Source organism: Mastigoproctus giganteus, chromosome 11, assembly GCF_048544385.1.
Source record: "Mastigoproctus giganteus isolate SK-2022 chromosome 11, ASM4854438v1, whole genome shotgun sequence".
Taxonomy (NCBI): Eukaryota; Metazoa; Arthropoda; class Arachnida; order Uropygi; family Thelyphonidae; genus Mastigoproctus; species Mastigoproctus giganteus.
The window spans coordinates 58,118,477-58,145,087 of record NC_143585.1 but is presented as its reverse complement, the minus strand read 5'-3'; the positions used below and the strand labels follow the sequence as shown (position 1 = coordinate 58,145,087).

The window sequence follows — 26,611 nt, the reverse complement described above, 5'->3', positions numbered from 1 at the left end:
CTCGTGTATTTGTTCCATTTAGAGCACAAAATGGCAGATAGAAAAAAAATATCGTCTGTGAGGCTCGATTTTTGTTTTGATTATAAAAGTTAATTTTTAGCTTTTTTACTGAATCTAAAATGGTATTCTATTAATTATAATTTGCCAAGATCAATTATGAAATATCAAATGAAACTAAACAAGAAAAACCAATAATAATAATGTTTCTATCATATTTCTTAGAATTTGAGGTCACTTATCCCCAAAATTGAAACATAGATGCCACATGAACATCACGTGGTTACTTTTTTATATGGCTGAGTTCCGTTTCTGTGAAGCAAAGGTCTATGGAAAAGTGTGTGTGTATGTTTTGGGGGTTTAATGGTGCACGAGCTGCTGAGGCTATAGTGTGCCTCAGCAGCTTTTGCTGGCATCTCACAGATGCCATGTGTGTATGAGAATTAAGCACAAGAAAGATAGCTGCTATTGCTCGCCTGGCATCTGTTAAATGCCAAACAAAGAATTAATCTCTCATAATTCATAGTATATCAAAATGAAATCTGAACAATACCATATAACATTTTAGAGAATATTGATGTAGATTTGATTTTATTTCCAAATTTTAAAAAAAAAAGGTCAGATGCCAAATTAACAGCAGAGATTACTGTTGGGATGGAAATTATACAATGTTCAGTCAAAATGTTTTGACACCACTGTGTTTTAGTAGTGGAGCCAGTTCTCTCCACCTGATGGCTTGTGTCAACCCATATGAAGTACTTGATTGACCTGAGCAAGGGACATGATCTGATTCAAAGAAGGGATTATTGTTAGTTACTTAGTTGAAGATGGTAGTATTACAGAAACTGAATCTTGTGGATTGTTCATAGTGCTGTAGTTAAGGCATTCCAAGAATGGACAGAGCAGTTGTTGCCCAAATGTTGTATGCCCATACCTCATCACTGGTTGTGGTGAATGTAAGCTTGTGCAAGCCGATAGAAGGAAAATGGTGGAATACTGACCATGAAATTTAACCAGGAGACAACCAGCAGTGTTTCCAAGACTAAGATCCAGCGAATTATACTTTGTATGAGCCACTGGAGTAGGTATCTACTCAAAGTATCCATGCTTATGCCCACCCACTGTCAACGATGCCCAAAGTTTGCATTTGAACAACTGGAAAAAAGTTGCTTTTCCCATGAATCACATTTCCTGCTATGGACAGTAGATGGAAGGTACAATGATAAAACTGCAGAGAGGAATCACTCGGACATCCTGGTTCCACAGCAACAGGCAGGCAGGCAGTGACAGTGTTTTGATATGAAGAATGTTTTCCTGGAGCTGGCCTCTTCCCCCCCCCCACCCCCAGACTGCATTCTTAATACTAAAAACTACCTATCTATCTTAGCTGATCTGGTACACCTCCTCCCCTTATTACTGTCTTCCCAGATGGCACAAGTGTGTTTCAGTAGGATAATGAGCTCTGCCATGACAGCCAAATGTGAATCTCATAGGACAGATCTGGCATTTGGATCCTGCTCCACAAACTATACAGATCTTGGTACAACATCTAGTGAAAAAGTTGCAATGTTTAGGGGCCTTATGGAGTTCATGCCTTGCCATGTGGTGATGGTATTGGCAGCAAAAGAGCATACCCACTGCTAGGTAGGTGGTCATAATATTTTGACTAGACAATGTATATGGCTTTGTTACTTTGTGCAAAAAGCTGTATGTTGCAGTTAATTTTTGACTAAGTTGGAAACACCCCCCCCCCTTTTTTTTTGCAGTCCCAATCAGTTGGCAGTTTTGGAAAAGTGACAAACCTAGCTATAATAGCCTTCATCAATTTTAAAATACTTTAAGGGACGAAACACAATAAGCCCCTCATGCTTATTTCATTTATTTTACCACTCTAATTCCACAGGATATTTTCCTGTAAGACATGCGGTACAATGCCCTATTAATCTTCCGTTGTCTTTTTTAATGCCTTTCTGTACAGCTGCAATTAGTCCTTCCACTGACAAATATACCAGACTGTTTGCTCCAATTGATTTGGCCAGCTCATTAGAATTTAATTTGTTTGCAATGAGTTCTTCACGAGTTGGAATATTTATTCCCATGTAACATGGAAAATAAAGAGGAGGAGATGCTATCCTAATGTGAACCTGCAAGAAAATATATCATGACTCGAGTAGCACTTTGATATACAATGATATACAATACAATATTCTTAATACTAATATTAAGAATATAATGAATTACCAGTTACATGTAATAACACTGGCCAATATGATTTTTACCTCCATTAATATATCAGCTGTTTGCAGTCAATTTTATGCATAAATGTCAAAAATAATACTTAAAATTTCACATCATGTCACAATTTTTACATATACAGGTTTTTGTGTTTAGCCATAACGTAATACATGTATATCTTACTACAATTTAGGGAAGCAGATATGAGATATGATACTGATCTGTTCTATTACCTGCAAATAATAGTGTTTGCATAATAGATGGTGGTAACGTTGGGGAGTGTTAACATATCTGTGTTGTCTTTCTGCCTCCCACCTCTGTCAGTAATGGAAAGACATCTCTGGAATATACACATCTATCACATATTGTTTGTTTCTACTGTTGTTGTTTTGTTATTTAATGGCACAAGGGCTGCTAAGGTCATATTGTGCCTGTTTCTACTGTGTTTTGCTTAGAATTGTAATGTGAAAATGTTTAAGCAGAAGGAAAGGAAATGTCTGAAACAACTTAACAATTTCTACTACATATGTGAGTGGTTTACAACAAAAACAAAAACTTGGAAGAAAATCTGCAGTATCACTAAACATGCATGTTCTTTGTACTCTGGTTGCAAGATTGATCAGAACAAAACTTGGCTCGACATATGTGCTGTATTACCACACCATAAATCAGAGGATATAGCCAACTGGGAAAATTAAAAGTATGCATTATTCTTTTACTAATATATGGCAAGAACCACACCACCACCACATTAACAATTACTAATTCTGTATGACAAAAATATCAGGGTCACCCATAAAAAGCAAGCAGAGCATCAAATATCCTAACGTATTATTTGAAATAATGCCTGTTCTACATAATGAAGACCCAATACCAGATCCCCTAAAATCATGGGATAAAGGAAGTGATGAATATAGCACGGATTCTTTTGTTGGCAACTTCGGACCATCCACTTCAACAGATCTGGATTAACAACCAGAAAATTATAATGAACATACACCATTAATTAAGAAGAGTTGCATAATTTAGTTTGTGATTTAAAAAGCAAGCAAAACTCCCTGGTTCTAGGTTACAACAGCAGAAGTTACTTGAAGCAGGAATCTGCTTCGGGTCATTACACTACACTAAAATTACAATTCATCAAAATTGTCAAAGTGTTTTTAAAATATTTTTTGGAAGATGGGTATGTTTGTGTAAAGTTATTAGTGGTCTTCTGAATGAACTAGGCATTGAACATAATCCTAATGAATGGCATATATTTATTGATGCCTCAAAACTAAGTTTAAAAGCAGTTTTGTTAAATAATGGAAATGCATTCCCATCAATTCCTCTACTTCATGCTGTTGGCTTGAAATAAATATATGAAAGTATGTCAAAGATCCAGAGTACAATAAAGTAACATGATTGCTTGGAATGTACTGTATGTGGTGATCTTAAGGTAATTGGATTACCTCATATATGTACTGTGAGTAATCCTGGTGATTTTTGGTAATTCTGGAACCATATTGTGCAGCAGTATGAAAAGAAGGAAGATTTTTAACAGGGAGAAGTAATATAAAATATGCTCCACAGGTTGAACAAAAAAAGATCTCACACCTTTGCATAAAAAGCTTGAATTAATGAAGAATTTTGCTAACCTGTTAAGACTGAATAAAGAAGGAAGTGAATTCTGCTACCTAAGGGAAATGTTTCCCAATTTAACAGATGCAAAAACTGAAAGAAAATCCTCAAAGATGACTTATTTGAAACAAAGCTACAGAATACTGAACTAGTAGCTTGGTGATTGTTCAGAGCAGTTGTGCATGGATTTCATGGAAGAGGGAAAAAAGATAATTATAAATTGTGTCAGTGTTATCTCTACTTGCAGTGTTATAAAGATAAGAGCTGTGGAATGTCTTTAAAATTCATTTCTATCTTTCCCCCTCTCTCCCTCCCTCAGAATTTGGGAGATATAAGTGATGAGAAAGGGAAACACTTTCATCAGAACATATCCACAATGGAAAAGTGGCACCAAGGATACTGCCACAATCAGAGATTGCTACTGATTTCTTAAGGGGAAAGCAAAATGGAGTATACGAAAAACTCCATGCGACATATATTTCTAGGAAATAGAATGTATGTAGTACGTGCTTGATTCAAGTTTTTTAAAATGTACAAGACTCATTTTTAAGATAGTATTGTGGACTTTTGTATGATATTTTAAATTAGTCATTCATTAAGTTACTAAAATTTCAGTATAATTCAATGGAGATGTGAGAGATGATTTTGGTAATTCTGGAACCATCAGATCAATTTCCTTTACATTCTGCAACGTTTGCTCCGGAGATACAAAAAAATTATATTTCTTTGTTGGCCAGTAATTAAAAATTGTAAAGTTTTTTAAAATGTACAAGACTCATTTTTAAGATAGTATTGTGGACTTTTGTATGACATTTTAAATTGGTCATTCAAAGTTCATTTTTAATATTCATCTTTTTTAAAATTCTTTTAAATATCAGAGTTATATAATTATTTATAAATATAAGCTATGTAGAATCACATTTAACATTAATTTTCAATATTATAATGCGTCACTATGAATTGGCCACTGTTGCATTACAGATAAATAGCATTTCCCCAAAAGAGAAGTTATTTTTTATTTGGTTTTTAGGAGCATTAGCAACTAAGGCCATATTGCTCCAGGATATGCGGTGGTCATTCCCTGACCTTTCCGCATCCTCCGTATTTGGTGGTGACGGGCTCGAACCCCGGTCTAATCAAGAAGCGTGTGCTACGCACTGCTGCTCCTTCCCACCTGTCTATGGAGGCGCCCCCAAAAAGAGAAGTACAGTGTTTATTAATCATTCACTGATGAGTTACTTAACTATGCAGCTTGGATATTCAATGACAACTGACGGACGCAGAGATAGAGCAGCTGCAGAATGGATGTATTGCCATGTTCCCACTTGCAGGTGTAGCCCTTTTACAGTTGGCATGGTGAATATACAAGTAATACTGTTTCATATTGGTGTAAAAATGTGACCAAACTTTTTATAAAGTTCTGTGAATTATAAATTTTTTAACACAGTACATTTGAACGCAATAGTACCCGGGAATAGTGTATTATTATCTCTTTATACGTTAAAAACGTTTTCCTCCTAGTGATATTTATTCGAGCCAGTGGGAGAAGAGGGTGGGGCAGTTATGTCACTACAAATGCACGGGTAAATAATTACATTGTTTGTTGTCTTCCGTTGAAAGACAACTGCCTCCATAACGTTCACCAATCTCGTGCACATGACTCTGTAATACAAGGTGCCTCCGTAGCCAGGTGGGAAGGAGCAGCAGTGCATAACACACGCTTCTTGATTAGACCGGGATTCAAGCCCATCACCACCAAATATGGAGGATGCGGAAAGGTCAGGGAATGACCACCGCATATTCCCGGAGCAATATGGCCTTAGTTGCCAATGCTCCTAAAAACCAAATAACAAACAAACTGTAATACATGACCACGCACAACATCATTTGATGTTCCGTTGTAATGTTAGCTGATGAAGGGACCCGATATAGTTTGTATATTTGTAAATAGTTTAGTATTTTGTAAATATTTTAAATATTTGTATACGTTGTAAATATTTTAGTCCTGCTCTTTCGGATGCAACAGTATTCCTCATGCATTATGGAACCTGAAGCAAAAGGCCTTTTCCTAAGTAAACGCAGGTAAATAATTACATAGTGATATTTATTTATTCCACCTTGAGAATGCCGCGTGGTGGGGGTAGCCAATGGGAGAAGAGAGATGCAGGTCACGTGGTACAAGTGGGTGGGGCAATTATGTCACTATAAATGCACAGGTAAATAATTACATAGGTCATTTCCTGATTATATATTGATCATAGTGTTTGGGTAAGGCACCACCTGTGGTTTCCCACATCTGCACTATCAGTACTCTTGTGATGAATGCAGAACCTCTAAAAGCCCGAAAAGTGTGTTGCATGTGTAGTTTAGTGTTGGGTTCTGTTGTTTGTGCTGGCTTCTTGGCCACAGGGTCCCTAGTGGGACTCCACATTGGCTGCCACCACCACTGGGAGGTGAGCCAGGCTGTCCACAGTATTCTGGAAAGCATGAGTGAGGGAGGTAGCTGAAGGATGGGAGTAAAAAGGGGGAGGAAGAACATCAGTACATTTCAACAGGTGTGTCTTTTACATAGAAAAGATTTAACTTACTCCATCATACCTCTACATTCCACATCTCTTGGTATTATTGTGATGATATCAAGATTTAATTTGAATTTTTAACTGAAGTCATACCTTGGACAAGAGTGGCAAAGCAAAAAGTTCAGAGCAGTGAGATGCTTGGGAAAATTGCCAAGGGAACTTCTAGGAACCAGAGGAGGTGGGCTTATTGCTTGCACTTAACAGGACATAGTCTTCTGAGGCAGCTATCAGCATAATGTTACCAACTGCTACCTGTCTGAACAGATCTGGTAGCAGATCTTTTTAGAGTTCTTTTAAATCGAGGGCTATAATTAGCCAATCTTAGGAGGAGAATAGGGTTCCCCCTGAGTTATTTGGATTTTTCAGTATATGTGGCATGAAAAATCAACACACACCCTCAGACAAATCCTCAGAAAATGGATGTGAGTGACTAGCTCCAGTGCCGTTAAAAGTAATAATTTTAGTGGGACATAACGGGACCAGCAGACACCTTTATGTGTTTTCAATGCATAAAGGTGTCTTTATTTGAGAGCTTTAAGGAAAATAACATTACCCTTGTAGGAACTAAAATGGAAAATCCATCTCATGCAGCATGGCAAGACCACAGAGAGCAGAATCCTCTGGTTCACAGTAAGTAGCTGTTCTTGGTGACTATTATTAGGGAATTGAAATATACAGGTGGAATAGTATCAGAGTGGGTCTGTCAGATGCACATAATCACTCTGAAGTTAATGGTATTAGAACAGTTATCTTTTAAGGACACAGAAGGTGATATTGTACATGTAGGTCTTAATGATATCAAGCATAGGTTACTGAGGATTTACTTTATAAAGCCAAAAGCTAGGGTTAAAATTTGAAAGTGTCTGCAATTTTGCACTGGCATGATAGTAGTAGTACATGATAAGTCCTGTCAATTGATTCAACCTCAGAAAGACTGTGCAAAGGTTGTGTGGTAAAATTTTTATAAGCGTAGCATGCACTAACAGATTTTTACGAAGATGGGATACACACATACAAGTTAGTACAATGCATCATTTCATTAAATCTCAATATTGTGAATGCCTTCACAACAAGTTGCCTATTCGGTTACACTTTGAATAAGTAACACTTCCCCAACAAAGAAGACTATTTTTACTTATTCTTAGTGGATACCACCACCAAGATGGCCGTTTCAGGGGGCTATTTGCCCCTTCATCGGTGGGTGGGTACCCAGTGGTATAATGACTGACAACCCAATTGTGAAAATAACAATCTCATATACGCTTCATATTCAAATTCTGCATCCCTTATATCTGAGAGGCACCATGTCTCTGATATCTCCTGGACTTGGCACATCATTGCCAAAGTTGCCTTTGCGGCATATAAACCTAAATCAAATCTGATATCTCCATAATGCCTACATTTGATGACTTGACTAGCATTTCAAATTCATCAAATTTATTTACTATGCTCTTAGCATTAGTATAATTGCAGCTGTTCTTACCCTTAGTTATCCTAACACAGCTCATGTATTTTCTTGGTCCATGATGACCCACAACAGGCCTTGTAATCCCCAGTATCTTGCTTTCCAATAGAAGCAGTGCAAGAATCACTTTCACTTCTGCCTGCAGCTGTAGTTATTCTATTAGTCTGTGTATACCCACAAGCTAGCAGTTTTCTGACCCATGCAAATATTCTTGCACCCCTTCTACTTAAATGTATCCCATTCCTATAGAAGCAATCTCTCCTGTTAACAAGCACAGACAAGCTGGAAAAAATTTTATGCCATGAGCACTGCACAATCTCTCCAGGGCTGAATTAACTGACAAAGGTCTCGCCATGTACTTCCTCCTATTGTGTCTGTGCAGAATTGCAGACACTTTCAAATTTAACTATAACTCGACTTTTTTTTCAACATTTCACATACTTGTTGAAGGAAGTCCTCAGATCTCTTACTCTTTAATGTTATTTATGTCAACACGTACAACAGTATCATCTTTTGTACCCTTAAATTTTGTATCTGCACAACATCAACAATTTTTACCCTCTGGCAGATATACCTTGGCCCACTTCCACCTATCCTTTTTGCGCAATATATTTTTCATTACCCTGACAACAGTCATTGAAAATAGCTACCTCCTGTGTGACCGGTGCATTCTGCCTTGGGGTGGATGCTGTGCAAGTGCAATCTTGAGAGCTTGATGGGCCCCAAACGTAATTCCTTTGAGGAATTAAGTTTCTCACTCTTATAAATGCCCTACTCTTCACTCTCATAAATGCCCATCAGAATGCTGATTTGACTCCTGATATCCTCACACTCTTTACATCAACCACATGCAAAAACATTCCACTTGGCTGTATCATGTCTCATTCCAGATAGTCAACAAACATCAAACAAGTTGTACATTTTGTAAGGCCATGATTTAGAGGACAACTGCCCTTCCCCCCCCCTTAGTTCTGCTACTTTGAGCCCTTTGCTTTATTGCTAATCAGGTATGATTTCCATTCAAATTCACTTTAATTGAGAAAACTATACTAAAGTATTATACTTAAATGCAATAATAATACTATGCACCAGTTATGCAGCAATAATATTTATTATGCTTATTAAGTTTATTATTAAATATATATATATATCATGATATTGAGTTTACCTTATATGAATTACATTATCATGTTTACACTATACTGTTATGCTTGTAAAGTAAGAAGTTAATTATAACAGCTAAAAGAAAATTATCTATTAATGACTACCTGTGTGATTCGAAATTTCAAGATACCTATTTACCACAAGACGCTAGATGTGATATTTGCACCAAATACTGATACAAAGGTTCTATGTATATTAAATCATAACTTACAAAATCTCTAGCTAAATTTAAAAATAAACTAATGAACTTGACTAAGGCTATCAACGATTGCCTGTATGGATTCTGTCAGAGTCAATCCACTGGTGATATTCTGGCTTATATTACTCATCTGTGAACAAATTCAATGGAAAAGTTTGGTAAAACTCAAACTCAAGGTTTGGTGATGCTTGGCATAAAGGTCTTCTAAATAAATTTCCATCTTATAGTTTTCCAACTGTTTTTTGTAATTGGGTATCCAGTTTTCTCTCTGACCACTCACTGCAGGTGTTGGCAGATGGCTGTCTGTCTTCTAAATTCCCCACCAATGCTGGTGTTCCCCAAGGAACACCAGCATTAGTGGGGAAGTCCTGGACATCCTATCCACAGTTTTGCTGATGATAACACATTGCATTCCACCTTCCAGTTTGAGAAACCTTGCCCTGCCCAAACAGCTTCAACGAATATCTCTAAGTAATTCTCTAGTGGGGTGAAGGATAACTTGGTTGATTTCAATCCTTCTAAAACTCAGTCCTGTCATATTCTTGCAAAAAGGATTCTTCTGCTCCTATGCTTATCTTTGACGACACTGATTTCTAGGCAAGACCATATATATCTATTGGGGATTACCCTGACTTCTAATCTCTCTTGGCATAAGCACATTACTAATATTGCTTCCTCTGCATCTAAAAAACAGTTATCTTTCACTTTCAGAGTCATTTTTCTTACAAACAGCTGTTCATTCTATACAAATCACAAATCTGCCCTATCATGGAATATTGTTCCCACATCTGGGGAAGTTCCCCCAAAACCTCTCTCAGGCTTGTAGATTCCATTCAAAAGAGGGCAGTTAGGTTAATTTAATGACTCATCTCAAAGTCTCTCCACTCCCTGTCTCATAGATGTTCTGTTTCTGCTGCATGTCTTTTCTACAGTTCCATGGGCACCGTTCTTCTGAATTGGCTTCTATAATCCCCACTCTCTCTTCCAAAACAGTCTGAACACATGCCACAACTAGTCAACATCCTTTTACTGTTCAACTTCAAACTCACAGAACCAACTTTTCTTCTTCCTCATTTATTCATTCAACTTCCATTTTCTGGAACAACCTTTACCAATACATATTTCATACAACCAATACATATTTCCTGAAAATTACAATCTACAGAAGTCTAATGTTAACAAATATCATCTTTCAGCTTCTCAACCTCCAACCAATGCACAGTACTAAGTACTATAGGTTCTAATACCACTCGTGTTTGGGTTTTCAAAAAAAAAAAAAAAAAAAAACTATAAAGCTATTTATAGAATATGATTTAATATGCTAATTAGGTCAATAAAATGGTAAAATTTTTCAAAAACTTATTTTCACTTTTCAACTATTTGGTAACATCACTAGTTGGTCTCAAAAAAAAATTTAAAAACAGTCTAATACCAATGTAGTCACCTTTACAAAACACAAAATCCATTTCCTTTACCCTTGACAGTAGATATATCCTTAAGTAAATCTCATCTCAATATATTATGATCACTTCAACCTATTGGCTACTTCATTTGTCTTAATGCACAAAGGGTTAATATTGATAACAGATCAAGAGTATTACTTTCTTTTGTCCCTTCTCTAATGTGCTACTGTAGAAAATAGTCACTCAATAAATCAAGAAAATTTTTACTAATATGGGAGTGATGAAACCACAAGTTCCAGTCAATATCTGTTAAGTTAAAATCCCTTATTATAAAACATTCTGGATGCAAACTGGATGTAAAAAATAATTTTGATATCATACTTGGATTTCAGGAAAGCTTTTGACATATTTGTGCATGGAAGACTACTGTACAAATTGGAGCAGTATGGTATTAAGAGCAAGTTGCTACAATGGATAAAAGGGTGGTTGAGTGGGAGAAGACAAAGAGTGGTAATCAATGGACGCTGCTCTTCGTGGACTAATGTTATTAGTGGAGTTCCCCAGGGTTCGGTGTTGGGCCCACTGTTGTTTTGTATATTTATCAATGATATTGATGAAGGTGTATCAGGCTTAATGTCAAAGTTTGCAGATGATACAATGGTTGGCAGGGTTGTTAATGACAGTAATGGCAGTGTGCTACTGCAACAGGATCTAGAAAAGTTGGGCAGATGGGCTGAGAAGTGGCAACTGAAGTTTAACATTGACTAATGCAAAGTACTGTCTATGGGTAGAATTAACCCCAGAGTAACGTATTAACTGTGTGGTACTACACTTAGGGTGGTAGAAAATGAAAAAGGCCTGGGAGTAATTGTACAGTCAGATATGAAGTTTTCTGAGCAGTGCAGACAGGCTGCGAGCAGGTTATGGGGTATTGTAAATGATATATGGGAATTTTGCTAGTATGGAAAAGGAGATGATTAACCCTTTGTATAAGGCAATGGTCAGGCCATGCCTTGAGTACTGCGTACAGGTCTGGATGCCTCATTTTAGGAAAGATGTAGAGCTGCTGGAACAAGTACAGAGAAGGGCAATGAGATTGGTGAATGAAACAAAGGGTTGGTGTTACAAGAAAGGCTTAAGTTCTGCAAATTGTAGTGTCTGGAGACTAGGCACCTGTGAGATGATCTGATTGAGGTGTATAAAGCCTTGAATGGGTTTCTTACTCTTGCTCAGATCACAAACCTGAGGGGGGGCATAAATCCAAATTGAGGAAAGACAATTGTAGAATAAATATGCAGAAATTCGCCTTTAGGTGATTGATAGTTGGAACAAACTTCCATCTGTTGTAGTGGAGGTCAACAACTGAAATAAGCCCAGGGCAGAACTAGCCATACATTTGGAGTGAATGGGTGAAATGGTAGGTGTTTTTTTTTTTTTTTCTTTTTGGTTGATGCTTTCTTACATCATATGTCTCTATTAATGCTAATGCTAACTGGGGATATCATCAGTGGATTTTGCCCTACATTCCTCAGATGAGAATTACCTTGAATGCTACTGTAATCTCTCATAGCAACAATTGCATTTTTCACTGCCTGCTGATCTTACTGACTTCTGTCATACAACATTGCTGTTTTGCTATATTCAGTTTATTTGAATTCTGTTTAATTTACAAGTTTGTGGAATATCTTTAATTTTTTGTACAGTCCCTTTGGCTTGTGCACCTGGCATCCAATTTATTATTCCTATAATATTTATGGCAATAAAGAATTATACAGAGTGATAAAAAAAAAATAGAAATGATAACTGGCTTTTTATTATTGGGATATACCTAGATGGACAGAGAACCTCTGGAAGTTCCATGTAGAGCCTCCAGGCTAGTGATGTGAGCCCACAAATTACATGTATATAATTCCAATGCTAATATGTCTATAATAATTGATGCTACTGCCTCTGCAATATGGCATTTCAGTTCAGCAATATCTGTTGTCAGTAGTGGTACAAATTGAGCATCTTTTATGCAGCCCCCACAAAAAAAAGAGTTACATGGTGTTAAGTCTATACACCTGAAAGGGCCAGGAGCACCAGATCATCTTCAATACTCGATTGGATAGATTCAATCATATTAAGAGAGGCAGCGAAGAAGGTTAGCCAACCTTTAGCCATAATTATCAGGGCATCTTTGGATTCAGGAGAGGTCCCTACAGAATGCAGATGTGCTAATGTCTCCCCAGTTCATAAAGTAAGATCAAAAGGTGACATGAGTAATTACAGATCCGTTAGCTTAACATCTGTTCCAGGGGAAAATAATGGTGTCACTGTTTAAAGAGGTAATGCAGGACCATCCCAGAGTAACTTATCAATAACTGTTTGTTGCTACACTCAGGGTAGTGGAAAATGAGAAAGACATTGGGGTAATTGTGCAGTCATATATGAAATTCTCTGAGCAGTGCAGATATGCTGCCAGGACATCTCATGAGGTTTGTAACTTTGCCAGCAGGGATCCTCCAGAGCTGGAGGCTTAACTTTAGGAAGGATGTAGATTTGCTCAAACAGGTGCAGAGAAGGGCAACCAGATTGGTGATGGGAACAAAATGGTGCTCTTACCTGGAAAGGTAAATTCTGAAAATTGCATCTGGAGACTAGGGCACCTATGGGGTAATCTGATCGAGATGTTTAATGCCTTGAATCGATTGAGTAAGCTGAATGTGAATGGAATTCTTTCTCTTGGGGAGACTACACATATCAGAGGGCATAAATTTAAGTTGAGGAAGGATTGCAAGATAGATGTGTGGAAGTTTGCCTTCTACCAGCAGGTGGTTGATTGTTGGAAAATGCTTCCATCTGTTGTTGTGGCAATGGATGGTTTGAATACATTTAAGAAAAAACCAGACAAATTCTTGGAGGGTATGGATGGGTGAAGTGTGGCTTTTTTTTTTGGTTGATGCTATTTAAGCTTGCTTTCTTGCATCAGTTGCCACTATTACTACTACTACTGCTAAAACAAAGTGTATTACAGGGGGGTCCCCAGTATCCGAGTTCCTGCAGTTACGAGGATCTGAAAATTAAAGATTTAAAGCTTTTTACCTTGAGAAAATTGACCAAGCACTTGAATATTTTTTGTAAGAATGATCTTCTTCATGATCATGCAACAAAAGTTAAAGACAGAACTAAATGCTACAACACAATTTTATCTGAAAAAATATGGCAAAAAAAAAAAAAACAAAAAAAACATGAACAACTCCGGATTCATTCTTTATTCATACAACTGAAAAATAGTGTAACTTCAATAAACTTTGCTTAACCTTAACATTGTGCAACATATAATAAAAAATGTCTAATAAAATAATTTTCTAATTTTTCAGTTTCTTCATCCATTTTTTTACTATGTACAAGTACATAATAAACATTACTATATACCACCGGTGTAGATACACTATAGACAACTCTTAAAGAAAAACTACGGTAGTAGTGTAAAAGGCATCATTTCATCTGTATCTCATATTGTGCTCATCCTTTACAACGAGTTACCATGTATTGCACTACCTCAAATAAGTAACGCTTCACTTAGAGAAGACTATTGTTACTTATTCTCGTTGGGCACCGCTTGCAAACTAGTATGGAATAAGATACTCTGTTATCCACATACTATCCCTATTAGACTTAGCAAAGCAAAAAGGTGTAGGAAAGTGATAGTAGGAGAGGAAGAAGAAGAAATGCTGTTGAAAGAAGAAAGGGACAGTTACTCCCACTCACAGACTGAACTAAATCACTCACAAATCCCCAGAATAGGCAACGCTTCCCCATCTTTCACAATGAGTTACCATGTATTGCACTATTTCGAATAAGTAATGCTTCACTAATAGAGAAGACTGTTGTTACTTATTCTTCATTGGCACCCACCCAGACGGCACTGTTTTAAAGCTAGTTGGCTTTTCATCAGCTTTTCGCCCACCGATGAAAAGTCAACTATGAAATGGTGCCATCTGAGTGGGTGCCCACCGAGAATAAGTAACAACAGTCTTCTCTATTAGTGAAGTGTTACTTATTCGAGGTAGTGCAATACATGGACAACTCATTGTGAAGAATGAGCACAATATGAGATACAGATGAAATGATGCCTTTCACACTACTACCATAGTTTTTCTTTAAGAGTTGTCTATGGTGTGTCTACAACGATATTATATAGATATAGAATCTTAAAATATTATGCCTAGTTTCATTTATTTAAATAATAAGCATTACGAAAATTTGGTCCCCATTTTAAGTGGATTCGTTTTAAGTGGAATTTTATGGAACCAATTATCCTCAGTTAACGAGGATCCCCTGTACTATATTAGGTTAAAATGGTAGGAAAATTATACAATGAAAGAAAATGATAGAAAAATGAAATACTGCACTCTCAATAAAACTTCATTCCAAAATCCAGAAGTGGCCTACCCAAGTTTACCAAATGTGGAGTTTGTACTTATTTATTTTGAAACCTACTTATTTTAAATTTCTGTTCCAAAAATTTCCTAGCTGCAGTAATGATGTATGGTACTTAATAAATATTAGGAAAATAATTTTCTTAGATTAACAAGAAAATAAATAAAATACTATTATCAGTAATACCACTTTTACACACACAAAAAAAGTACTCCACTGTAAATTAAATATACAAAATTCTGTTTTTATGAATATAATGTACAGTATACGATAAATAATGACAGTATTTTATTCTCATTCATTTTACATCTAAAAGATCATGTTTTGTTCAGTTGCGTAAGTTGAGGAAAAGCTAAGAAGATCAAACTTTGAGTTCATAAATTGAATTTGAATGTGTGAAAAGTTTGTAAACTGGATGTTTGTAAATCAGGAAATCACTATATAAACAATTACTTGTCAGACAGTTAAGCTGCATCCATAAAACCAAGTGAACTGAAAAGGAAAGGTTGCAGTTTCTTTTACAATATTATTTTAAAATAAATTTCAAAATAAAATTACTTCTGTATTAAATTTAAAAAATATATATTTGTTAAATTGTATTCTGTTAAAGAGTAATATGATTTATCTTAATGGCCTAGAATAAAATCATAAAGGTTTAAGTAAAACTATGGGAAAAGATGTGAATATTTTTAACTTTTTGTTTAAAATAATTTTTGTTTCTGTTGTTTGTTTTAAGTTGGTAAAAATGCAAATAAATAATTTATTTTATTAATTATTTATGTTTTTTTATTATTATTTAATTTTCTTCAATTTGAGAGATCTAAGAGACCACAACTTCCCAGATTTCCTTGTTTTTTACAAGTGTTTCAAAAATTTATTGTTTAGTACCTCAGTCTTAAAATATCTATATATCTGGTCTGAAGCAAAAAAGAAATATAAACTTTCTAATAGAGCAGGGTTCGCAGCTCCAAAAAATCACTAAACACTGTCCTCATAGCTCTTTGATAATTGGGAATTCACAATTTTTTACATAAAATACAATTAAAACTTGAAATAAAGAAGGCTAAGAAGGCTCTAAAAAATATGAAAATAAAGGGAAAAAAATCAAAATTTTCAAAATTATATTTAATTACATTTTTAAAAATTGAATAAAAATTAAAATAAAAGCTTACTTCTTTTGCTCCTGCTTCCCTAAGCATACGAATGATGGCTCCAATAGTGTTGCCCCGCACTATTGAGTCATCAATAAGAACAATATTTTTACCACGAAAATTTTCACTCAAAGGTCCAAACTTTTTTAATACTGCAAGTTGCCTTAGCCTAGTTGAGGGCTGAATGAATGTCCGACCTACATATCGATTTTTGCATAAAACTTCGATATAAGGAATACCAGACTAGGGAAAAAAAAAAATAATAAGAAACATTATTATGCACACTCATCTGCTAGATTAATATGATCAAAATTTATTATATAATTAGTAATTTAATTTTGCAACATGTATTGCAATTTAGATAAAAGTTTCATGGTGAAATAAACTTGCATCATTACTATTATCACCTAGAAACATGGCTATTTTTGTTTTAACTGCAAATACCCTGTTAAGTACTTGGGAACCAAAGTAAGCCACAACATTTCACAGTAGTATAGAAGCACTGTAAATTTTGCCCTCCTATCATCAGATAATTTTGTAGTCTTTCTCTCAATGGGCTGTTCTTACATGTTTTCTTCTGATAATAGATGAACAGAAAACTCACTACACTTATCATTATGGGGGACTTCAATGCTAAAGTTGGAAAGAAACAAAACAGTGCAGAAAGGGAAACTATAGAAAATTTTGGAATTGGTGAAAGAAATGAAAGAGGTGAAAGACTTGTGGAATTTGCAGAATCTTGAGGAATGTCAGTAATGAACAGTTTTTTCAAGAAAAGGGTGAACAGAAAGTGGACACGGAAGAGCCCAAATGGATCAACAACTAATGAAATCGTCTTCATCCTCACTAACAGAAGATATATCGTGAATGATGTGACTGTCATGAACAAGGTAAATATTGGAAGTGATCACAGAATGGTAAGATGCACACTTATTATTATTATTAGCCATGTGGTGCAAGGAAGCCTGAGGCTTATGCTGCACCAGCCAAAAAAAAAAAAAAAATTCCCCGAGTTACCCTGAGAGAGAGAGAAAGACAGAGAGAAGCAGAAAGGAATCACTAAGAAAGAGAAAAATGATGATATCCAACTCAGGACCCTGGGTGTGCCAAGCCCATACTCACCAGATGTGAGCCCCTGGGGTTGATATACATGTAAGAAAAGAAAGGAAAAAACTGACTCGAGTAAATAATACAAAGGTCTTTGAAATAACAGAAGAGGAGAAAAAGCAGTACTGGAACTTAAGAACAAGTTTGAGCTTCTGCAGACTGCTCAGGACCAAGATATCGACAAAGAATATTACAACTTTCTGAAAGTGATAAAGCCCAAGAAACCTATAGGTAAAAAAAATCCAAAGAAGAAAAAATTAGTCAAGAAACACTTGTCATGATGAACCGACGATGACAAATGAAGAACAAGAAAAACACTAACAAGGAGAAAATTGAGTATACTGAGTTATGCAAAGCCATTAGAAAGAGACTCAGAGAGGACATAAGAAAATTTAACACAAGAAAAGTAGAACAAGCATTAAGGGAAAACAAAAGATTTAAATCAGCAGCCATGAGCAGTAATACAGAAAGACAAATGATACTGAAACTGAAGAATAGCGATGGTGTACTTATAAAAAGCAGAGAAGGCATAATTCAAATAGCAGAAGACTACTACTATAAAGAGTTATACAAGAAGTGAGGGAATGATGCCAGCAGAGGGGAAGATGGATCGCAAATTAGTAAGACATACAACATATCTGATATCCTTCCTGATGAGGTAGAACACGTGTTAAAGAAAATGAAGAATCAGAAAGCCCCGGGGGAAGATTAAGTTACTGTAGAGTTGTTAAACTTGGGAGGAAGAGACATGACACAAAAACTGGCAAGGTTCTTCACAAAATACATTAGAAAAGGTGTGATGCCTAAGCAGTGGAATAATGCAATCATAGTTTTGCTGCATAAGAAAGGAGATAAATCAGAAATTGGAAATGATAGACCAATTAGCTTGTTATCCCACACCTACAAGTTGTTGACAAGGGCCATTACTAACAGATTAGAAAGAATACTTGATGAGAATCAACCGAAAGAGCAAGCTGGCTTTAGGACAGGATTCTCAACTATGGAACACCTTCACGTAATGTCACAGCTAATGGAGAAAGCAAATGAATATAAAACACCATTATGCCTGGCATTTGTGGATTATGAAAAGGCATTTGACTCCATACAGCATAAGGCAATATTTCGGGCAATGGAAAGACAAGGCATAGATACCCCATATATTATGATTTGAAGAAAATATATGAAAATGCTACCTCCTTTATTAGACTAGACAAAGACAGTAGTAAATTGAGAAAGGAGTTTGACAAGGAGACACAATATCTCCAAAGTTGTTTACTGCTGCCCTTGAGGAAGCTTTCAGAAGATTAGACTGGTCGCAGAAAGGAGTCAATGTGAATGGAGAGTACCTAAACCATTTACGATTTGCAGATGACACTGTGGTCATAAGCCACGATCCCAAAGAATTAGAGGAAAATCTTAATCAGTTATGCAGAATTAGTAAGGATTTTGGACTAAAGGTGAATATGGCTAAAACAAAAGTAATGATGAACAAGTATGCCACAGAAAGGGATATAATGATTGAAGGAGCAGTAATTGAAAAGGTAGAGTCATATACTTATCTGGGATAAGTCATTAGCTGTAATAATGATAAATGGCTGGAAGTCAAAAGAAGAATAAATTTTGGATGGATAGCATTCAGGAAATATAGTCACATACTGAGGAGCAATATCCCAATTTGTCTGAAACGTAAAATAATGAACCAATGTATACTCCCCACCATGACTTATGGAAGTGAAACTTGGGCACTCACCAAAATAATGGAAGAGAAGCTGAGAACTACACAGCGAAGAATGGAACAAATTATATTGGGAATCAGACTGTTAGATAAGAAGAGAAACACACGGATTAGGCAGCAAACTCAAGTAAAGGACATTCTTATCAAAACTAAAGAACTAAAATGGTCGTGGACAGGACCCATAGCTCAAAGACATGATGACAGATGGACTAAGAAAATAACAGAATGGTACCCAAGAGGAGCTAGAAGAAAACCTGGAAGACAACAACAGAGATGGACAGATGAAATTCATGAGTTTGTGGGTAGTAAATGGATGGCCATTGCACAAAATGGAAGGAACTGGAAAGTTTCTGGAGAGGCCTTCATCCTGCAGTGGATTGAAAATGGCTGATGATGATGAATAGCTTGCAGTACAATCTGTGGCTCCTCACTCATATTTCTGAATGCAAGTGCCTGTTTAAAACATATTGTATGTCCAGATAGTATGAGGGACTTTCTTTTTTACCAATGCCTGAAGTCCTGCATTTTTTCCAGATATCAACTGGGATCTGGCAGTACAGATCCCAGAGTCCAGCACCATTCTCCCACTTTATTTCATCCTTCTCTAAAATGGTTAGTTAGAACACTTTCATTGGCATAGCTCTACCATGAATACATTTGTAAAACAAAAAATTCTCCTTTATATTATTTTCCAACATTTACCAAACATTGTGGATTTCATGTGCATTTTTACATCAGTGTCCTCATCTTTTTGCAATGCAGTTTTTATACTGCAAGATTAGCAGACGAGGAAGGTAGTTTTAAGTTTAATAAGCAATTAAACACACAGTTCTTCTAAAGAATGGAATTTTGTGCAGGTGATGGACATGCTATTAACCAAATATTGTTTCAGTGATATCAATAACAGCCTGTAACTTATAGGGAATCCAACCCATGGTTTTTTTTTTTAATGATAGTGAATTTACCTTCCAGTTTGAGAAACCTTATCCTCCATGAACAGCCACCAACTCCTTGAATATCCAACACCAGTTCCTTAAATGACGATCTCCATTAGGCAAATAAATCTAAGTTAACTTCAATCCTTCTAATACTCTGTTTCAAAAGGATTTTGCCTTATTTCTTGCAATAAAAAGGGGTTCTGCTCCTATGCTCCTCCTCAGTGACACTCAAGATTTTTTAGACAAGATCACAATATCTCAATTAGGACAGAGATATATGATCTTGTCTGAAAACTACTTCTAATTTCTCTCTCTCTTTTCTATTCTTCTCTCAACATTACTTTTTTCTTCTAAAGAACTACTCACTCCAAAAAATTCTCTGAAGCGTCTGGACTCCATTCAAGACAGGACAGTCAGGTTAATTAATGATCCATCACTTACAGTCTCTCCCACTCTCTGTCTCTAAAGCATACAGTTTCTGCTGTGTGCTTTTTTGCAGATACTTCCATGAGTACTGTTCTTCTGAATTGGCATCTTTAATTCCCCTACTCTCTTGAAAACCACTTAAAACATGTGTCACAACTAGTCAGCATTCATTCACTGTCCAACTCTAAACTCACAGAACCAACTTTTTCTCTTCTTGTTTATCCCTTCTACTTTTTCTTCTGGAATAACCTTCCTTCACATGTATTCCACAAAAATTACAATCTACAGAAATTCAAGTCTAATATCAACAAGTATTTTTTGTATTTCTCAGCCTTCAACCCATGCACAGCACTATAGCTTCAAATACCTTTCATGTTTGGAACTTTCATAAACACATGAATGCACACATGCACGCGTCAGAAGTGGAGTTCCCAGGGATCAGTTTTTGGACCAGTGTTGTTTCTGATTTTCATAAATGTGATTGATGATGGGATAGAAGGCTTGATGTCAAATTTACATATGACATAACAGCTGGTACAGTAGTTATGATCAGCACCAAGCAGCATTCCTTCAGGATGACTTGAACATGCTGCAAGAATGGTCAGAAAAGTGGCATGTTTTAATGCAGTAAAAATTCACGGTTTTACACTTGGGGAATAGCGACCCAAAAATAAATTATACACTTGGTGAGGTTGAATTAAAAACAGTAGAGGAAGAAAAGATCTGGAGTTATAATACAGGCAGATATGAAGTTTTCTGAGCAATGTAAACAGGCAGCCAGGAAAGCCCCGTGGTATCTTATTGATGATTTATCAAACATTATCCTGTAAAGATATGGAGGTCACAGTCCCGTTGTATAAGGTAATTGCCACCACATTTGGAATATTGTGTTCAAGTATGGAGATCTCATTTTAAAAAAAGGCACTGAGCTTCTTGAGAGGGGCCCAAAGATGGACAACTCACATGGTGAGATCAGCAAAAGGGAGACCATACGAGGAAAGATTTGATTATGTGGGCTAAAGAGCTTGGCAACAAGGCACCTTAGAGGTGACCTGATTGAGGTTTACAAGGCTCTGAGAGGGGTTAGTAAAATTAACGAAGGTGGAATTTTCACTGTTATAGATAATTCCAGAACTCAGGGGCATAAATTCGAATTATAGGGGAAGAGATTTAGATTAGATTATACACTAAATGGACAGAAATCATGGGATACCTATCTACTAATGGGTAGGCCCACCTTTTGCCTGTTTAAGGGCATTCGCACAGTGAGGCATTGAGTCCACTAGTTCACGAAAGCGTTCCACAGGTATTTCCAGCCATGCTTACTGCACTGCTGTCTATAATTCTATCGGATTCCTGGGTGGAAGATCCAAAGCTTGAATAGACCTTTCCAAGGCATCCCAAAGAAGCTCCATGGGGTCCATGAATGGGGAGGACATTCCATGGTGGTAAAATATGCAGAATGCTCTTCAAACCATGTTCTAGTCACCACTGCTCTGTGGGGAAGGCGCATTGGCCTGCTGGAAGAGTCCATTGCCCTGTGGGTGCAGGATGACCATGAAGGGGTGCAGATGGTCTACAAGGATGGACAAGTAACATGAACCATTCAGAGGTACATCTAGATGTACCAGAGGTCACGTGTGCCAGTTGAACATGCTCCAGACCACTGCTGACTGTCCACCTGCCCGAACAGTTCCTTGTTGATATGATGAGTGCATAGCTTCGTGCAGTTTCTGCCATATATGCACCCTCACGTCCACTCAAAATAATTGGAAACAGGACTCATCGGATCCATCTCCAATCATCCAAGGTCCAGTGCCGATGTTCTTTCGCTCAGTTGAGGCATAGAGTCCTGTGCATGGTGTTAGCAATGGGAACTCTGGTGGGGCAGCAGCTCCCATAACATATTGCAGCTAATGATGGCCTGATGGCTTGGTGGAGACATTTCTGGCACCTCCCTCACTGAAGTTGCCAGCGATTTCTGCCACTGTTGCTCACCGGTTGGCTGAAACAATGCAAGACAGACGTCAATGGCACGTTCATCCACCACCTTTCTCCACCCGCAGCACTGTCCATAATGAGATGTTATTCCGGAAATGGTGTATTCCCGATACGCTCTTGGTGCAGTCGAATGAGATCGTGCAGGTGGTACAATTTTTGTACCACCTCAACGATAGAGTGACCCATGCATCGGGCACCCACTATCATCCCTCTTTCAAAGTCTGTTAACTCACTATTTTTATCCATACTGATGCCGAATTACTGTCTATGTGAATGCAGTAATCCAGTGTACCTATATACCTGCCAAGCTGTGGGTGCATCCACTAGTGAGAGGGTGACAACGTCGCATTGCCCAGGAACCAGGTATCCGATGAATTCTGCCCTTTGAGTGTACACAGTTTTATTTTATTTTTTATTTTTTTAATTTTTTTTTTATTAAAACCCCAAACATGACAGGTATTAGAACCTATAGTACTTAGTACCATGCTTGGGTTGGAGGTTGAAAAGACGAGAGAAGATATTTGTTGACATTAGACTTGAACTTCTGCAGACTGTAATTTTCAGGAAATACTTATGAAGGAAGGTTGTTCCAGAAAATGGCAGTTGAATGAATAAACAAGGAAGATGAAAAGTTAGTTCTGTGAGTTTGAAGTCGAACAGCAAATGGATGTTGTCTGGTGGTGGCACGTGTTTGGACTGTTTTGAAAGAGAGAGCGGGAATTATAGAAACCAATTCAGAAGAACAGTGCCCATGGAAGTATATGTAGAAAAGGCTTGCAGCAGAAACAGTACATCTATGAGACAGAGAGTAGAGAGACTCTGTTAGAGATCAGTCATTAATTAATCTAATTGCCCTCTTCTGGATGGAATCTAGAAGACTGAGAGAGGTTTTGGGGTCACCGCCCCAGATGTGGGAACAATATTCCATGTTAGGGCAGATTTGCGAGTTGTATAGAGTGAACAGCTGTTTGGAAGAAAAGTAATTCCAAGAACGAAAGAGAAAACCAAGTTTTTTAGATGCAGAGGAAGCAATATTTGTAATGTGCTTGTGTCAAGAGAGATTAGAAGTCAGAGAAATCTCCAAAAGAGATATATCATGTCTAGATATCAGAGTGTTACTAAACTTAAGCATAGGAGCAGAAAAATCCTTTTTGGCAAGAATTAAGATAGGACCGAGTTTTAGAAGGATTGAAATCAACTAAGTTGTCTCTGCCGCACTGGAGAATTAACTGGAGATTGGCATTTAAGGAATTGGTAGCAGATATTCGAGAAGTTGAAGCTGATTGAGCAGGACAAGTTGTTGTTGTTGTTGGGTTTTTAGGAGAATTAGCAGCTAAGGCCATATTGCTCCGGGGATATGCGGTGGTCGTTTCCTGACCTTTCCGCATCCTCCATATTTGGTGTTCACTGGCTTGAACCCCGGTCTAATCAAGAAGCGTGTGCTACGAACTGCTGCTCATGCCTACCTGGCTATGGAGGCGCCTCGAGCAGGACAAGGTTTCTCGAACTGGAAAGTGGAATGCAAAGTGCCATCATTGGCAAAACTGTGGATAGGATTTCCAGTCAAAAGCTCATTAATATACAAGAGGAAAAGAGTGGGAGAAAGAACTGAACCTAGGGGGACACCAGCATTAGTGTTTAAAAGACAGAGAGCCATCTACAATCACCTTCAGTGAGCGATCAGAGAGAAAACTCTATAACCAATTACAGAAAACAGTAAGCAAACCATAAGATGGAAGCTTGTTTAGAAGACCTTTATACCAAACACGATTGAAAGCCTTTGAGATGTCAAAAGCAATTGCTTGTGTTTCACCAAACTCTTCCATTGAATTTGTCCATAAATGGGTAACATAAGCCAAAATATCACCAGTGGATGGACACTGATGGAACCCATTCTGGAAATCGTTGATCAAACAGAAGGTTTCTAAGTAGTTTAAGAGTTGGCAGTTAATTAATTTCTCCATTACGTTAGAAAGATTAGAGGTAATTGCAATGGGATGATAATAGAATGGGAGGGGTTTGTCACCCTTTTTATGAACTGGCTCGATATGAGCAAATTTCCAAGCAGAAGGAAAAACACCTTTGGAATAAGAAAGTGAAAAAAGGCGGCAAAGAACAGTAGTAAGTTCGGGAGCACAGGTTTTGAGAACAAGTGGAGAAATACCAGCAGGACCTGGATCTTTCTTAGCATCAAGATTCGTCAAAATCCTTCTGACATCCTTTTGACGGAAGACCACAGGAGGCATTGAATGGAGCATGTTGGGAATGGTGGGAGGTGTTTTACCAAGATCATTAATACATGAATTGGAAGAAAAATGGGATGCTAGCAGGTCAGCTTTATCCTTGGCCGAAGTGACAACAGAACCATCTCGTTTTGACAGAGGTGGGAGCAGAGATGGGCAAAAGTTGCGGCCGGCCAATAGCTTTGGCAAGAGACCAGAATGCTCGGCTACCATTAAGGCAAGAAGCAAGTTTCCTACTCTTAGCCTGTTCAAAATCTAGTTTGGACTGATTAATAACTGCTTTACAATTGTTGCGAGCTTTGGTATAGGCAGAAAATGAAACTAAAGAATTGGAAAAAAGCCAATTATGATATGCAACATTCTTCTCCTGAACAGCCTTAGCACATTTATTGGAAAACCAAGGTTTGGATAAAGGACAAGATTTTAAAGTGGAGTTGGGGATAAAGGATTCCATTCCTACAAGGATAATTTCATTGACACGATCTGAGCAAATGTTGACATCAGAAGTTTTGAAACAGTAGTCCGACCAAGGAAAAGAAGAAAAGAAATCTTGCAAGTCATCCCATTTTGCATTCTTGTAATGCCAAACAACACAAGGTTGGGAATTGCCATGAGATAAAGGCTCCATTAGAGAAGAGACAATCGCCAAGTTGTGATTTGAGGTGCCTAAAGGACCACTCACTTAAACCATTTAATTAGAAGGGTTGTTTGTGAGAAAAAGAGCAAGCGTGTTGGCTGTATGGTTAGGATTGTCTGGTATTCTTGAAGGTAAGTGAACAATCTGTGTAAGGTCATTAGTAATTGCAAAAGCCTCAGCATCTCGACCAGTTGGGTCGGTGTGACTAGAAAACGGAAGCCAGCTGAAGTTGTGAACATTAAAATCACCAAGGAAAATTACCTCAATGTTAAGAAAGTTGGATTGGAGAAAGTCAAGGTGTAAAGAGAGGAAGTCAAAGAGCTCCAAGTGATTAGTGGAGTTGGGAGAACGGTAGAGACAACAGATGAATTTGACAGAATGAGGTAGAGAGATTTTAAGCCACAGAAGATCGAAAAGAGGAGATTCCAAATCATGAAATCTCTGACAGGAAATATCGGAACGGACACATGCACAAGTACCAACTTTGAGGCAAAAGGAATCATACAGTGAATAGTTTGGGCAACTGACATGAACAGTAGTTGAATCAACCGATAACTGAGATTCTGTCAGAAAAAGTACATGGGGTTTTGGTAGACTGCAGGTGGAAATGGACATTGCTGAGATTAGAATTGAGACCACATATATTTGTGAAATGAATGGTGTAGGCAGATCTTAGATCTTTTCGCAGATATGCTTACTCTATTAGTTTGGCAATTCATGGTGTATTCAATGGTAAGAAAGAGTAGGTGGGACATGCTGTATGAAGTAATGAAATTTTTGGATATGGCGTACACATGGTAAGAATATATCCAGATCCTTGACATAACGTGGCTTCGACAATGCCCTCCACATACACACTACTTGAACTCCCTCCAGTCACTGTCTGGCAGAGTAGAGATAGCAAGATTATACACTAGCTGATCCGGAACCTCCTAAAGAGTTACCAATAGGTTCAGTCCGGTGTACTAACTAGTGGTCGGCCTGCAAACCCCGTTTTAGAGTTCTACCCTCGAATGTAAGAAAGATTGGATCTCGCCATGATGTCCATCATAACCTCAAAAGTCATCAGTCATACTGCATGATGGAAGAGATGGGGTAGGGTTGACCGGAATTTAGCTCTGGAGACTAAACACGAGTTCCACCACTTCAAGCCTCCAATAAGCAAAGTGGTGGTATTACACCAGTTGACGAGAGTCACCTACCACCTAGTATTGCCTGGTAACACAGAGGGGCAGCATTCCTGCCTGTGGTGTGGGTGCCACCCCTCGACTCCTGCTTACGTTGAT

The 26,611-nt window shown here is 37.4% G+C and overlaps 1 protein-coding gene across 4 annotated transcripts in view; it reads right to left on the bottom strand.

Annotated features, from left to right (window-relative positions):
* Positions 1-1,819: 1,819 nt before the first annotated feature.
* The window catches only part of LOC150078028 (amidophosphoribosyltransferase-like), a 153,156-nt gene continuing 128,364 nt past the window's right edge, over positions 1,820-26,611 (bottom strand). For all 4 annotated transcript variants that reach the window (XM_090385102.1, XM_090385104.1, XM_090385105.1 and 1 more), the window contains 2 exons: positions 16,260-16,481; positions 1,820-2,141 (listed from right to left, as the gene is read on the bottom strand). In XM_090385102.1, the coding sequence (XP_090241228.1) occupies positions 1,881-2,141; positions 16,260-16,481 (483 nt within the window). In that variant the 3' untranslated portion in view covers positions 1,820-1,880. The remainder of the gene's footprint in view (positions 2,142-16,259; positions 16,482-26,611) is intronic.